This window comes from Mobula birostris, chromosome 16 (genome assembly GCF_030028105.1).
Source record: "Mobula birostris isolate sMobBir1 chromosome 16, sMobBir1.hap1, whole genome shotgun sequence".
In the NCBI taxonomy this organism is placed as follows: Eukaryota; Metazoa; Chordata; class Chondrichthyes; order Myliobatiformes; family Myliobatidae; genus Mobula; species Mobula birostris.
Window position 1 is genome coordinate 2,736,790 of NC_092385.1, and position 12,929 is coordinate 2,749,718.

At 48.6% G+C, this 12,929-nt stretch overlaps 1 protein-coding gene across 1 annotated transcript in view; it reads right to left on the reverse strand.

Moving 5' to 3' along the window:
* The window catches only part of lamb2l (laminin, beta 2-like), a 95,253-nt gene that overhangs the window by 50,188 nt on the left and 32,136 nt on the right, over positions 1-12,929 (reverse strand). Inside the window, exons 11-13 of the mRNA XM_072280214.1 lie at positions 12,489-12,650; positions 10,890-11,011; positions 3,343-3,463 (exon numbers count right to left, since the gene is read on the reverse strand). Coding sequence (XP_072136315.1) covers positions 3,343-3,463; positions 10,890-11,011; positions 12,489-12,650 — 405 coding nt within the window. The remainder of the gene's footprint in view (positions 1-3,342; positions 3,464-10,889; positions 11,012-12,488; positions 12,651-12,929) is intronic.

A 12,929-nucleotide genomic window follows, 5' to 3' on the forward strand; every position in this document is an offset into this window, starting at 1 on the left:
CAGTGTCGGAGCGGTCAGTGTCGGAGCGGTCAGTGTCAGAGCAGATATAGTCGGAGTGGACAGTGTTGGAGCGGACAGTGTCTGAGTGGACAGAGTCAGAGTGGACAGTGTCAGAGTGGACAGAGTCAGAATGGACAGAGTCTAAGCGGACAGAGTCAGATTGGATGGTGTCGGAGCGGACAGTGTCGGAGCGGACAGAGTCGGAGCGGACAGAGTCTGAATGATCAGTGTCGGAGCGGACAGTGTCTGAGTGGTCAGTGCCGGAGTGGACAGAGTCAGAATGGACAGTGTCTGAGTGGTCAGTGTTGGAGTGGACAGAGTCTGAGTGGACAGTGTCTGAGTGGACAGAGTCTGAGTGGTCAGTGTCGGAGCGGACAGAGTCTGAGTGGACAGAGTCAGAGTGAACAGTGTCTAAGTGGTCAGTGTTGGAGCAGACAGAGTTGGAGTGGACAGTGTCGGAGCGGACGGTGTCCGAGTGGACAGAGTCGGAGCGGACAGTGTCTGAATGGTCAGTGTCGGAGCGGACAGTGTCTGAGTGGTCAGTGTCGGAGTAGACAGAGTCCGAGTGGACAGTGTCAGAGTGGACAGAGACAGAATGGACAGTCAGGAAGGGGAAAAGGTTTAAGGAGCCAGTGCAGAGTATCCCTGTAGCCATCCTCCCCAACAATATAACTTTAGATAATGTTGGGGATGGGTTGTGGATGGGAGGTAAGTTACAGTGGTCAGGTTTCTGGCACTGAGTTTGCCTCTGTGACTCAGAAAGGAAGGGGGGAGAAGAGGCACATCGTAGTGATAGGGGATTTGTTAGTCAGGAGAACCGACAGGAGATTCTGTGGGTGAGAACAAGATCCACAAATGGTACGTAGGCTCCCAGGTGCCAGGGTCCGGGACATCTCAGATCGAGTCCTCAGCATTCTTAAGTGGGAGGGTGAACAGCCAGAAGTCGAGGTCCATGTAGGTACCAATGACATGGGTAGGATGAGTGATGAGGTTCTGCACAGGGAGCTGGGTGCTAAGTTAAAGGGCAGGACCTCCAGGGCTGTTTTCTCAGGATTGCGACCCGTCCCACGTGCTAGTGAGGCCAGAAACAGGAACATTATACAGTTTAACACGTGGCTGAGGAGTTGGGGTAGGAGGGAGGGCATAAGATTTTTGGGTCATTGTGCTCTCGTCCAGGGAAGGTGGGACCTGCACCTGAACTGGAGCGGGGCTAATATCCCAGTGGGAAGGTTTGCTAATACTGCACGGTGGGGTTTAAACTAGAGTTGCAGGGGAATGGGAACCAGAATGACAGAAGAGTTAGTGGAGAGGCTGTGAAGACAGATGTTGGTAAGACATCAGACAAAAGCAGGAATCAAAAGGTTTAGCATAGTGTGACTAATGTCTTGAGCTGTCTATACTTCAATACAAGATGTATTGTAGGAAGGCAGATGAGCTTCGGACATGGATCAACACCAGGAACTACAATATTGCAGCCATTAGTGAGACTTGGTTGCAGGAGGGGCAGGACTGGTAGCTCAGTTTCCTGGGGTTCTGTTGTTTTAGACGCGACAGAGCAGGAGGGATTGGGGGGGGTGGTGTTATTAGTAAACCTAGTAAATGCCACGGCAGTGCTCCATGAGGATAGAGTGGGGAACTCAACTAGTGAGGCGTAATGGGTGGAACTGAGAAATAAGAAAAGTATGACCACATTACTGGGGCTATATTACAGACCACTCAACAGTCTGAGGGATTTAGGGGAACAAATTTGTAGAGAGATCGCAGGCTGTTGAAAGAAATATAAGGTTATGATAGGAGGTGAATTTAACTTTCTCCATATTGACTGGGAATCCCATACTGTAAAAGGACTAGATGGGGTAGAGTTCGTCAAATGTGTTCAGGAAAGTTTCCTTCATCAGTACATAGAAGTCCCAATGAGAGAGTGTGTGGTACTGGATCTGCTGTTAGGGGATGAGACAGGGCAGATGACAGCAGTTCATGCAGGGGAACACTTTGCATCCAGTAACCACAATGTCATTAGAGTCAAAGTAAGTATGCAAAAAGATAGGTCTGGTCCACGTGTTGAGATTCTAAATTGGAGAAAGGCCAGTTTTGATGGTATCAGAAATGATCTGGCAAGTGTGAGTTGGGACAGGTTGCTTTCTGGCAAAGGTGTACTTGGAAAGTGGGAAATTTTTAAGAGTACAAAGTTTGTATGTGCCTATCAGAATAAAAGGTTAAGATAACAGGTGTCGGAACCTTGGTTTTCAAGAGATGTTGAGGCCCTGGTTAAGAGGAAGAAGGAGTTGCATAGCAGGTATAGGCAGGCAGGAACACGAGGTACTTATGGAATATAAGAAATGCAAGAGAACACTTAAGAAAGAAAAAAAAATCAGGAGGGCTAAAAGTAAGGCATGAGGTTGCTCAAGCAGACAAGGTGAAAAAGAATCCTAAGGGATTCTACAGATATATTAAGAGCAAAAGGATTACAAGGGACAAAAATTGGTCCTCTGGTAATCCATGTGTGGAGGCAGAACTGATGGGGGAGATCTTAAATGCGTTCTTTGCATCTATATTTATTTGGGAGATGGACACAAAGTCTATAGAAGTGAGGGAAAGGAGCATCAAATTCACGGACCCTGTACAGATTAGAGAAGAGGAGGTGTTTGCTGCCTGACAAGGTGTTCCCTCGGACCCGATGGGAGGCAAGTGCAGACACTGCTGGAGCCCTAGCAGAGACATTTAAAACATCCTCAGCAAAGGACAACAGCCAATGTTGTTCTGCTATTTCAAAAAAGCTCTAAACAGAAACCAGGAAATTATAGACTGGTGATTCTGATATCAGTTGTGGGAAAGTTATGGAAGGTATTTGAAGGGACCCGGTATACAAGCATTCCAACAGACGTGGACTGATTAAAGATAGTCATCATGGCTTCGTGCATGGTAGGTCATATCTAACCAATCTTTTTTGAGGAAGTTACCATGAAAGTTGATGAAGGCAAGGCAGTAGATGTTGTTCACATGGACTTCAGTAAGGCACTTGACAAGGTCTTGCACAGGAGGCTGGTCAAGATTCAGTCACTCGGCAATCAGGATGAAGTGGTAAATTGGATTAGATATTGGCTTTGCGAGAGAGGCCAGAGAACGGTAGTAGAGGGTTGCCTCTCTGACTGGAGGCCTGTGACTAGTGGTGTGCCGCAGGGATCGGTGCGGACTTTGGAGTTCAATCCTGACGCCGACTGTACGTTTTCCCTGTGACTGTGTGGGTTTCTCCAGGTGCCCCAGGACCCGGGATACCCAGAGGTTTTCCTGGCCATCTGGTCTAGCTGAGCTGCAATTGGAAGGGCATTGGGAAACACTCACAGAGTCCACCAGGATGAAGGAGTTTGTGTTCCACTCTGGAGCAAGGAGCCGCTGGAACCGGACACTAATCTCATATTGGATGTTGGGCTCAAAGCAGAACGGGGAGGAAACCATGGTGTACCTGTGGAAAACCAGAGGGGCATTGTAATTACAAGCAGGCCCGGCCCCTTCCACACGGAGAGAAGCAACAGCAACACCACACAGCACTGACAGGTCAGCACGAATACGCAACCACCCCTGCTCAGGAAGGGCAACACTCAGCAACCAATGGGCTCACCTTCAGAGCCTCTTTGTCCTGTGTACCCAATACATCACTTTTACAGTTATTATTACACTTCTTTTATTTTCTTTCTTTTTGGTTTTGCCAGCCTGTTGTCTTTTGCGCATGGCTGTGCACCTTGGGGAGAGGTCCTTCATTGGTTATTTGTGGCTATAGATTTATTGAGTATGCCCGCAAGGAAATGAATCTCAGGGTTAAATATGGTGACATGTACAGGTTTATAAATTTACTTTAAAGTTTGACAGCATTACTAACATTCCTTTGTGTCACACAGAGTGACCCTGTAATATACACAGGACCAATGTTACCTACATGAACACGACTGTTCTCTGTATTATATACTCAGTGGACACTCTATTAGCTACAGGACTGGAACCCAGTGTGGTCTTCTGCTGCTGTAGCCTGTCCACTTCAAGGTTTGACATGACGTACATTCAGAGACGCTCTTCTGCATACCACTGTTGTAACGTGTGGTTATTTGAGTTACTGTCACCTTCCTGTCAGTTTGAACCGGTTCGGCCATTCTCCCCTGAACTCTCTCATTAACAAGGCAGTTTTGCCCACAGAACTGCTGCTCACTGAATGTTTTTGGTACCATTCTCTGCAAACTCTGGAGACTGGAGATCTCAGGAGATCAGCTGTTTCTGAGATACTCAAAACACCCTGTCTGGCACCAACATGAATTCCACGGTTAAAATCATTTAGATCACATTCTGATGTTTGGTCTGAATGACAACTGAACCTCTTGACCATGCCTGTATGCTTTTATCACATGATTAGCTGATTAGATATTTGCATTAATGAGCGGGTGTACAGGCGTACCTAATAAAGTGGCCACTGTGTGTACATTGTGGTTTTCATTTGCCTCCTATACATTAAGACATTTTTCCATGGTAGTTCCCTGCTCCTGGTTGAATTGGAGGCACTGTTTCTCATTCTGTCTGTACAAACAAGCCTGGATCAGGAGAAGACAGCCGGGCCCCACTAACCTCTCAAGTTTAATTAGCTGGTGTTTAGCTCTGTGCTGTTTAAGGTCCTACAAGAAGCCTATGTACAATCTCAGGAGGCCATTGTGGGAGCAAAGAGGCAATTCCATGTGAAGTTTGAGACACAATCGGATGTGTAGCAGCTGTGGTAGGGTTTACAGCCCAATGCGTCCTACAAGGTGAAACCCAATAGCCTAAATGGTTCACTCCCTGATGAACTCTATGGCTTTTATGCTCACTCTGAAAGGGAGAATGAATCCCCACAGCACTTGGTGACCTTGTGATCCCTGTCTCAGACGCCGATGTCAGAACATCCCTCGAGAGGGTGAACCCTCGCAAGGCGTCAGGCCTCGATGGAGTACCTGGTAGGGCACTGAAAACCTGTGCCAACCAACTGGTGGGAGTGTCTGAGGACATCTTCAATCTCTCACTGCTGCAGTCAGAGATCCCCACCTGCTTCAAACGGGCAACAATCAGACCCGTGTCCAAGAAGAGCAGGGGGAGCTGCCTCAGTGACTCACATCTACTGTGATGAAGAAAGCACTTGGTCACATGCAAGAGAATTTCAGACTCACAACTGTCAGAGACAAAAGAACCATCTTTGACTTTAATAGATGACTTGTTATTTGTAACCAGTGACTCCTGGTTGAAGCTTCTCCCCAAGGAAACATCCTCTCTACACACACCCTGCCAGACCCCTCAGGATCAGACATGTTTCAGTGGTCACCTCTCCTGCTGCTGTCAGAGCACACAGAAGACCATCTTCTCCATTGCTGGAGTAGCTGAACGTGTGGACAGCTCTCAGACCAGCTTCTCCATCACTGGACTAGCTGAACGTGTGGACAGCTCTCAGACCAGCTTCTCCATCGCTGGACTAGCTGAACGTGTGGACAGCTCTCAGACCAGCTTTTCCATCACTGGACTAGCTGAACGTGTGGACAGCTCTCAGACCAGCTTCTCCATCACTGGACTAGCTGAACGTGTGGACAGCTCTCAGACCAGCTTCTCCATCGCTGGACTAGCTGAACGTGTGGACAGCTCTCAGACCAGCTTCTCCATCGCTGGACTAGCTGAATGTGTGGACAGCTCTCAGACCAGCTTCTCCATCACTGGACTAGCTGAACGTGTGGACAGCTCTCAGACCAGCTTCTCCATCACTGGACTAGCTGAACGTGTGGACAGCTCTCAGACCAGCTTCTCCATCGCTGGACTAGCTGAACGTGTGGACAGCTCTCAGACCAGCTTCTCCATCCTTTGACTAGCTGAACGTGTGGACAGCTCTCAGACCAGCTTCTCCATCACTGGACTAGCTGAATGTGTGGGCAGCTCTCAGATAACACCATGGCGTGACCATGAGGTGCACTGAGAGGGATGTCTTGGAAAAGATCATTTGGTTCTGGTCTTGCCTGACTACTCTCCACAGACAAGGACTCTTCACGGAACCAAAATCAGGTTTATAATCACTTACTTTGAGGCAACAGTACAGTGCAAGACATAAAATGACTAAGTTGCAATAACAAATATAACAGCAATTAATAAGTATTGCAAAGAGAGAACAAAATACTGAGGTAGGGTCCATGGACTATTCAGAAATTGGATGCTGGTGGGGAAGAAGCTGTTCCTGAATCATTGAGTGTGTGTCTTCAGGTTCCTGTGCCTCCTCCTTGATGGTAACAATGAGAAGAGGGAGATGGGGGTCCTTCATGATGGATGCCACTACAACTATTTCCAGTTCAGTGCACTGGCGCCTTCATACTGGGCTCTGGGAAATTCAGAGCCACTTCTCCCCTGGAACTTGTTGACAGTTGATTTATTTCAGATGGCCTGAGAGATGAAGGCCCTTTTTAGATATAAAGGTTTATTTGCATATTTGTGTGTAACTCTGGATTTCCGGCATCAGCAGAATCTGCAGATTCCCAAACCAAAATCCGTGGATGAACCAGGAGGTATGTCGTCTGCTGAAGGCTGGATCTGTGGCATTCAAGTCTGACAACCCAGGCCTGTACCAGAAAACCAGGTATGACTTGTGGAGGGCTATTTCAAGGATGAAGAGACAATTTCGTACGAGGTTGGAGGCGACATCAGATACACGGCAACTCTGGCAGGGTCTGTAAGATATTACTTCCTACAAAGCGAAACCCAATAGCATGAATGGCAGCGATGCTTCACTACCAGATGAACTCAACACCTTCTATGCAGGCTTTGAAATGGAGAACACAACTACAGCTGTGAAGATCCCTGCTGCACCTGATGACCCTGTGATCTCTGTCTCAGAGGCCGATGTTAGACTGTCTTTAAAGAGAGTGAACCCTTGCAAGGTGGGAGGTCCCAATGGAGTACCTGGTAAAGCTCTGAAAACCTGTGCCAACCAACTAGCGGGAGTATTCAAGGACATTTTCAACCTCTCACTGCTATGGGCTGAAGTTCCCACTTGCTTCAAAAAGGCAACAATTATACCAGTGCCTAAGAAGAATAATGTGAGCTGCCTCAATGACTATCACCCAGTAGCACTCACATCGACAGTGATGAAATGCTTTGAGAGGTTGGTCATGACTAGACTGAACTCCTGCCTCAGCAAGGACTTGGACCCACTGCAATTTGCCTATCTCCACAATATATCAATGGCAGACGTGATCTCAATGGCTCTCCACACGGCTTTAGACCACGTAGATAACACAAACATCTACATCGGGATGCTGTTCATTGACTGTAGCTCAGCATTTAATACCATCATTCCCACAATCCTGACTGAGAAGTTGCAGAAACTGGACCTCTGTACCTCCCTCTGCAATTGGATCCTCGACTTCCTAACCAGAAGACCACAACCTGTGCGGATTGGTGATAACATATCCTCCTCGCTGACGATCAACACTGGCGCACCTCAGGGGTGTGTGCTTAGCCCACTGCTCTACTCTTTATATTCACATGACTGTGTGGCTAGGCATAGCCCAAATACCATCTATAAATTTGCTGACGATACAACCATTGTTGGTAGAATCTCAGGGCGTACAGGAGTGAGATATGCCAACTAGTGGAGTGGTGCCGCAGCAACAACCTGGCACTCAACGTCAGTAAGACGAAAGAGCTGACTGAGGACTTCAGGAAGGGTAAGATGAAGGAACACGTACCATTCCTCATAGAAGGATCAGAAGTGGAGAGAGTGAGCAGGTTCAAGTTCCTGGGTATCAAGATCTCTGAGGATCTAACCTGGTCCCAACATATCGATGTAGTTATAAAGAAGGCAAGACAGCGGCTATACTTCATTAGGAGTTTGAAGAGATATGTCAACAATACACTCAAAAACTTCCATAGTTGTACGGTGGAGGGCATTCTGACAGGCTGCATCACTGTCTGGTATGGAGGGGCTACTGCACAGGACAGAAAGAAGCTGCAGAGGGTTGTAAATCTAGTCAGCTCCATCTTGGGTACTAACCTACAAAGTACCCAGGACATCTTTAGGGAGTGGTGTCTCAGAAAGGCAGAGTCCATTACTAAGGACCTCCAGCACCCAGGACATGCCCTTTTCTCACTGTTACCATCAGGTAGGAGGTACAGAAGCCTGAAGGCACACACTCAGCGATTCAGGAACAGCTTCTTCCCCTCTGCCATCCGATTCTTAAATGGACTTTGAACCCTTGGACACTACCTCGCTTTTTAAAAAAAATACAGCATTTCTGTTTTTGCACGTTTTGTTTTAATCTATTCAATATATGTAATTGATTTACTTGTTTATTTATTATGTTTAATTTTATATATTTTTTTCTCTCTCTGCTAGATGATGTATTGCATTGAACTGCTGCTGCTAAGTTAACAGATTTCACGTCACATGCCGGTGATAATAAACCTGATTCTGATTCTGATCGCCTGTGTTTATGCTTGCGAGGAGCTTTCACGAGCCGTGGTTAAGAAGCAAATCAAGTGCTATGTTCGGAAGGCTGATGAGAGGATTCAGTGAATTGGCCTGTCACAGTGGACCAGTGGCAGGTTTGTCAGCAGTCTTGGATTTGAGTGGCAATAGAACCGAGGCTGAGCAGGAGGCGTTGAGTCCGAGCCTGAGGAGGAGTCACAAACACTGACAGACAAAGACAAACAACCTGCGGAGGTCCGGAGGCCAATCTATAACAAGGTAAGTAAATTCCAAGGGCTGAAAATTGTTATTGGTGATTCAGCCACAAGGGTGGTGCAATAGTGTGGTGGTTAACGCAGTCACTTTACAGCACCAACAGTCACAGATTACGGTTCAAGTCCTGCTGTTGCTGTAAGGAGTTTGTATCATAGACAGATAGCTGCAGAATTAGACTTTTGACCAGCGACCAATCCGGACATTAGATTTCACTTGAAGTAGAAAAAGGCATCAGTGGGTTGCGGCAGCGTAATTGAGTTTGACCAGACACAAATCTGCATTTGGGGTTGATTAGCAAGAGCAAATTAGGTGACACTTGTGTGCTGAATGACTCACTTCACTGTATGTGTCAATGTACATGTGACAAATAAAGTGCATCTCATTTGGTTCTTGATGCAACTGGTTAAATCCTAATCACTACAGGTTCATAACATGATGGCTACTCTGATCACTTTGCACTACAACGCACTGATTTTTTCATTCTAATTGTGTTCTTGCTTGTAAATACGGTGTATGATTTGATTTTTTGCTGAACAGTGCTGCTTACCTGATGCAGTGTTTCTGTGTGCACTGCCCCAGACCGTTCAGTTCTTCTGTGATACTGTATTGGTTATAATCCAGCACAATGTTCACTCTGGGAGTTTCACATGAGGAATTTCATCGCAGGCTGGTATATATGACAATAAGCTAGCATGGTGACAGACACAAGATGCTGGAGGAAGTTTTCGGATGACTCTGCCATAGTTGGATGCATCAGCAAGGGAGATGAGGCTGAGTACAGGGCTACAGTAGGAAACTTTGTCACATGGTGTGAGCAGAATTATCTGCAGCTTAATGTGAAAAAGACTAAGGAGCAGGTGGTAGACCTGAGGAGAGCTAAGGTACCAGCGACCCCCTGTTTCCATCCAGGGGATCAGTGTGGACATGGTGGAGGATTACAAATACCTGGGGATATGAATTGACAATGAACTGGACTGGTCAAAGAACACTGAGGCTGTCTACAAGAAGGGTCAGAGTCGTCTCTATGTCCCGAAGAGACTGAGGTCCTTTAACATCTGTCGGACGATGCTGAGGATGTTCTACGAGTCTGTGGTGGCCAGTGCTATCATGTTTGCTGTTGTGTGCTGGGGCAGTAGGCTGAGGGTAGCAGACACCAACAGAATCAACAAACTCATTCGTAAGGCCAGTGATGTTGTGGGGATGGAACTGGACTCTCTCACGGTAGTGTCTGAAAAGAGGATGCTGTCCAAGTTGCATGCCATCTTGGACAATGTCTCCCATCCACTACATAATGTGCTGGGTGGGCACAGAAGTACATTCAGCCAGAGACTCATTCCACCGAGATGCAACACAGAGCATCATAGGAAGTCATTCCTGCCTGTGGCCATCAAACTTTACAACTCCTCCCTTGGAGGGTCAGATACCCTGAGCCAATAGGCTGGTCCTGGACTTATTTCCTGGCATAATTTACATATTACTATTTAACTATTTATGGTTTTATTACTATTTATTATTTATGGTGCAACTGTAACGAAAACCAATTTCCCCCGGAATCAATGAAGTATGACTATGACTATGACTAACTCAGCAGGTCAGGCAGCACCTATGCAATGAGTAGACAGCTGACGTCTCGCGCTGAGACCCTTCATCAGGACTTGACCAGGTCTGACCTGCTAAGTTCCTCCAGCATTTTCTGCGTGTAGCTTTGGATTTCCAGCCTCTGCAGATTTTTCTCGTGTTTGTTGTCTAACGTGGTTCTCTGCAGACGGTAGATAGAGCCACTGTCCCGAAGCTCTACAGACTGGGTTTGTTCCTGAGCTTGGACGCTGACTGTGTGCAGTTTGCATGTTCCCCTTCAGCCAGCTTCCTGCCACATGCCAAAGCTGTTTAGGTTGTGTTATTACTTGGGGCTAGTAGTCGTGGTGAGTTACCTCGCCAACAGTTGTGTTCTGTCCCAGTGTCAGACCCACACTCTTCGCCACTCTCAGCCCGTGACTCACACACTCTGAAGCTTGTCCTGTCTCTAACCCCAGTCCTGGGTTCCCTTGGCATGAGCCTCGGTCCCCAACAGCCATCCCTGAAGACCTCCCAGCCGCTGTACTCGTGATATGGAGTTCAGCCAGCGTCCCTGTACATCCCACACCCTGCCCTGACTGACCTCTCCGTGTGGTGTAGGGTCAGTCTGTATGGCTGACCGTGCGGCAACAGGTTACCACAGCGATAGGTAACGGGCAACCCGTCCGTGTGGATCTTGATGATCGCTTCCCAATCTTCGGCAGACTGTGAGAGAGAGAGGAAATGGGAGACACTGTCAGCACCAGACCATTCCCCAGCCAAGGGCAGCAGGCTGGAGTATCGTTCAGCACCAGCCGTCACCCGTTGGGATTTGCTGCCAGTTACAAGTTTGCATGTTCTTCCTGTGACCGCGTGGGATTCCTCCGGTTCCCTCGCACGTTCCACATGTAGACACTAGGGTTATTGAGCTGTTGGCATTGGAAGCATGACAACACTTGTGGGCTGCCCCCAGCACATACTCGGACTGTGTTGGTGGTTGGCACAAACGATGCATCTTACTGTACTTCAACACAACTATGGAAACATCTTTCTTTCATATACCTGTGACCCTGAGAGTTCGGGGCCCAGGACTGGAGGCCTGGAGGCAGCCTGTCTGAGGTTTGGAGGCGGATCTGTGTGTGTGCGTGGGTGGGTAGGAAAAGGGCTCGTTGTGTTGTTGTGTTCTGCTGAACATTGTGGGCACGTTAGGTTGGCACACACTTACAGGCTGTCCCCAGCACATCCTTGCTCACACAAACAACACATTTTACTGTACATGTGACAAATAACTCTGAATTATCCACCCACCAGACCAGCAAAGGAAAGTAACTCAGCAAGTAGGTGTAAGCATAGAGTTTCACGTGCCGTCTCCGTGCATCTGCTTGTGAGTGAGGGGGAGACGAGTGAGTGAGGGTCAGACAGAGTGAGGGGGAGAGTGAGAGGGAAAAGAAAGCATGAGAGAGAGAGAGAGAGAGAGAGAGAGAGAGAGAGAGAGAGAGAGAGAGAGAGTCAGAGAGATACTGAGGAAGATACAAAGGGAGAGAGGGGGAGAGACAGAGAAATATACAGAAGTTGGGGGGGGGGGAGAGATTCCTGCTGCTGCCAGTAACAAGTTTGCATGAGGGAGAGGGGTGGGGAGGAGGGGAGAGGGGGAAGAGAGGGAGAGAGGGAAGAGGGAGAGAGGAGAGGGGAGGTGGGGGAGGGGGAAGAGGGGAGGGGGAGGGGGAGAGGGGGAGGAGGGGGAAGGGAGAGGGAGAAGGGAGGGGGGAGGGGAGAGGGGGAGGAGGGGAGAGGGAGGAAGGGGAGGAGGGGGGAGAGGGGGAGGAGAGGGGGAGGAGAGGGGGAGGAGGAGGGGAGGAGGAGGGGAGGAGGAGGGGAGGAGAGGGGGTAGAGGGAGGGAGGGAGGGAGGGAGAGAGGGGGAGAGAGGGGAAGAGAGGGGAAGAGAGGGGGAGAGGGGGAGAGAGGGGGAGAGAGAGGGGGGAGAGAGAGAGAGAGAGCGAGAGAGAGCGAGAGAGAGAGAGAGAGAGAGAGAGAGAGAGAAAGAAAAGAAAGGAGGAACGTGTGACTGAGAGACAGACAGACAGACAGACACCGTGGTCAGTGCTAACTATAATATATGGATTCTGGTTCCAGCAGACTGAATTTTTTTCCTCTCTCTACCTGCCGTTTTTGGGTCAGTGTGTGCACACCGGTGATTCTTACCTCTGGCTCGTAACGCAGCAGGATGTTGTAGTCCATGGCGTAGGGGATATCACTGACCGTGAACATCAGACCAGCTCCGTCGCGGACACGAGCAAACCCTGGGCCACTCCAGGTGACCATCTCGCCCACTGGCTGCTGCCGTTTCACGATCTCCACATATGGCTGCAAATAAGTGACCAGAGGACGTACAGCAGAGAGAAGGCCATTCGGGCCCACGTGCCCATGCCAGCACTCATTCTCCACCCCGTTTCATCCCGCCATTCCTCATCTGAACCCACCAGCAGACTCCCACTCCCTTCCCCACTCGCACACCAGTCCAACCCACTTCTAAACACCCCTCCCCACGCAGTGAGCTCTCATTCTCTCTGCTCGCTGGAGAAAGGAGTTTCTCTCGATTCAAGTCAGGCTTGTTGTCACGTAGATGGTGAATAGGAATGGGGA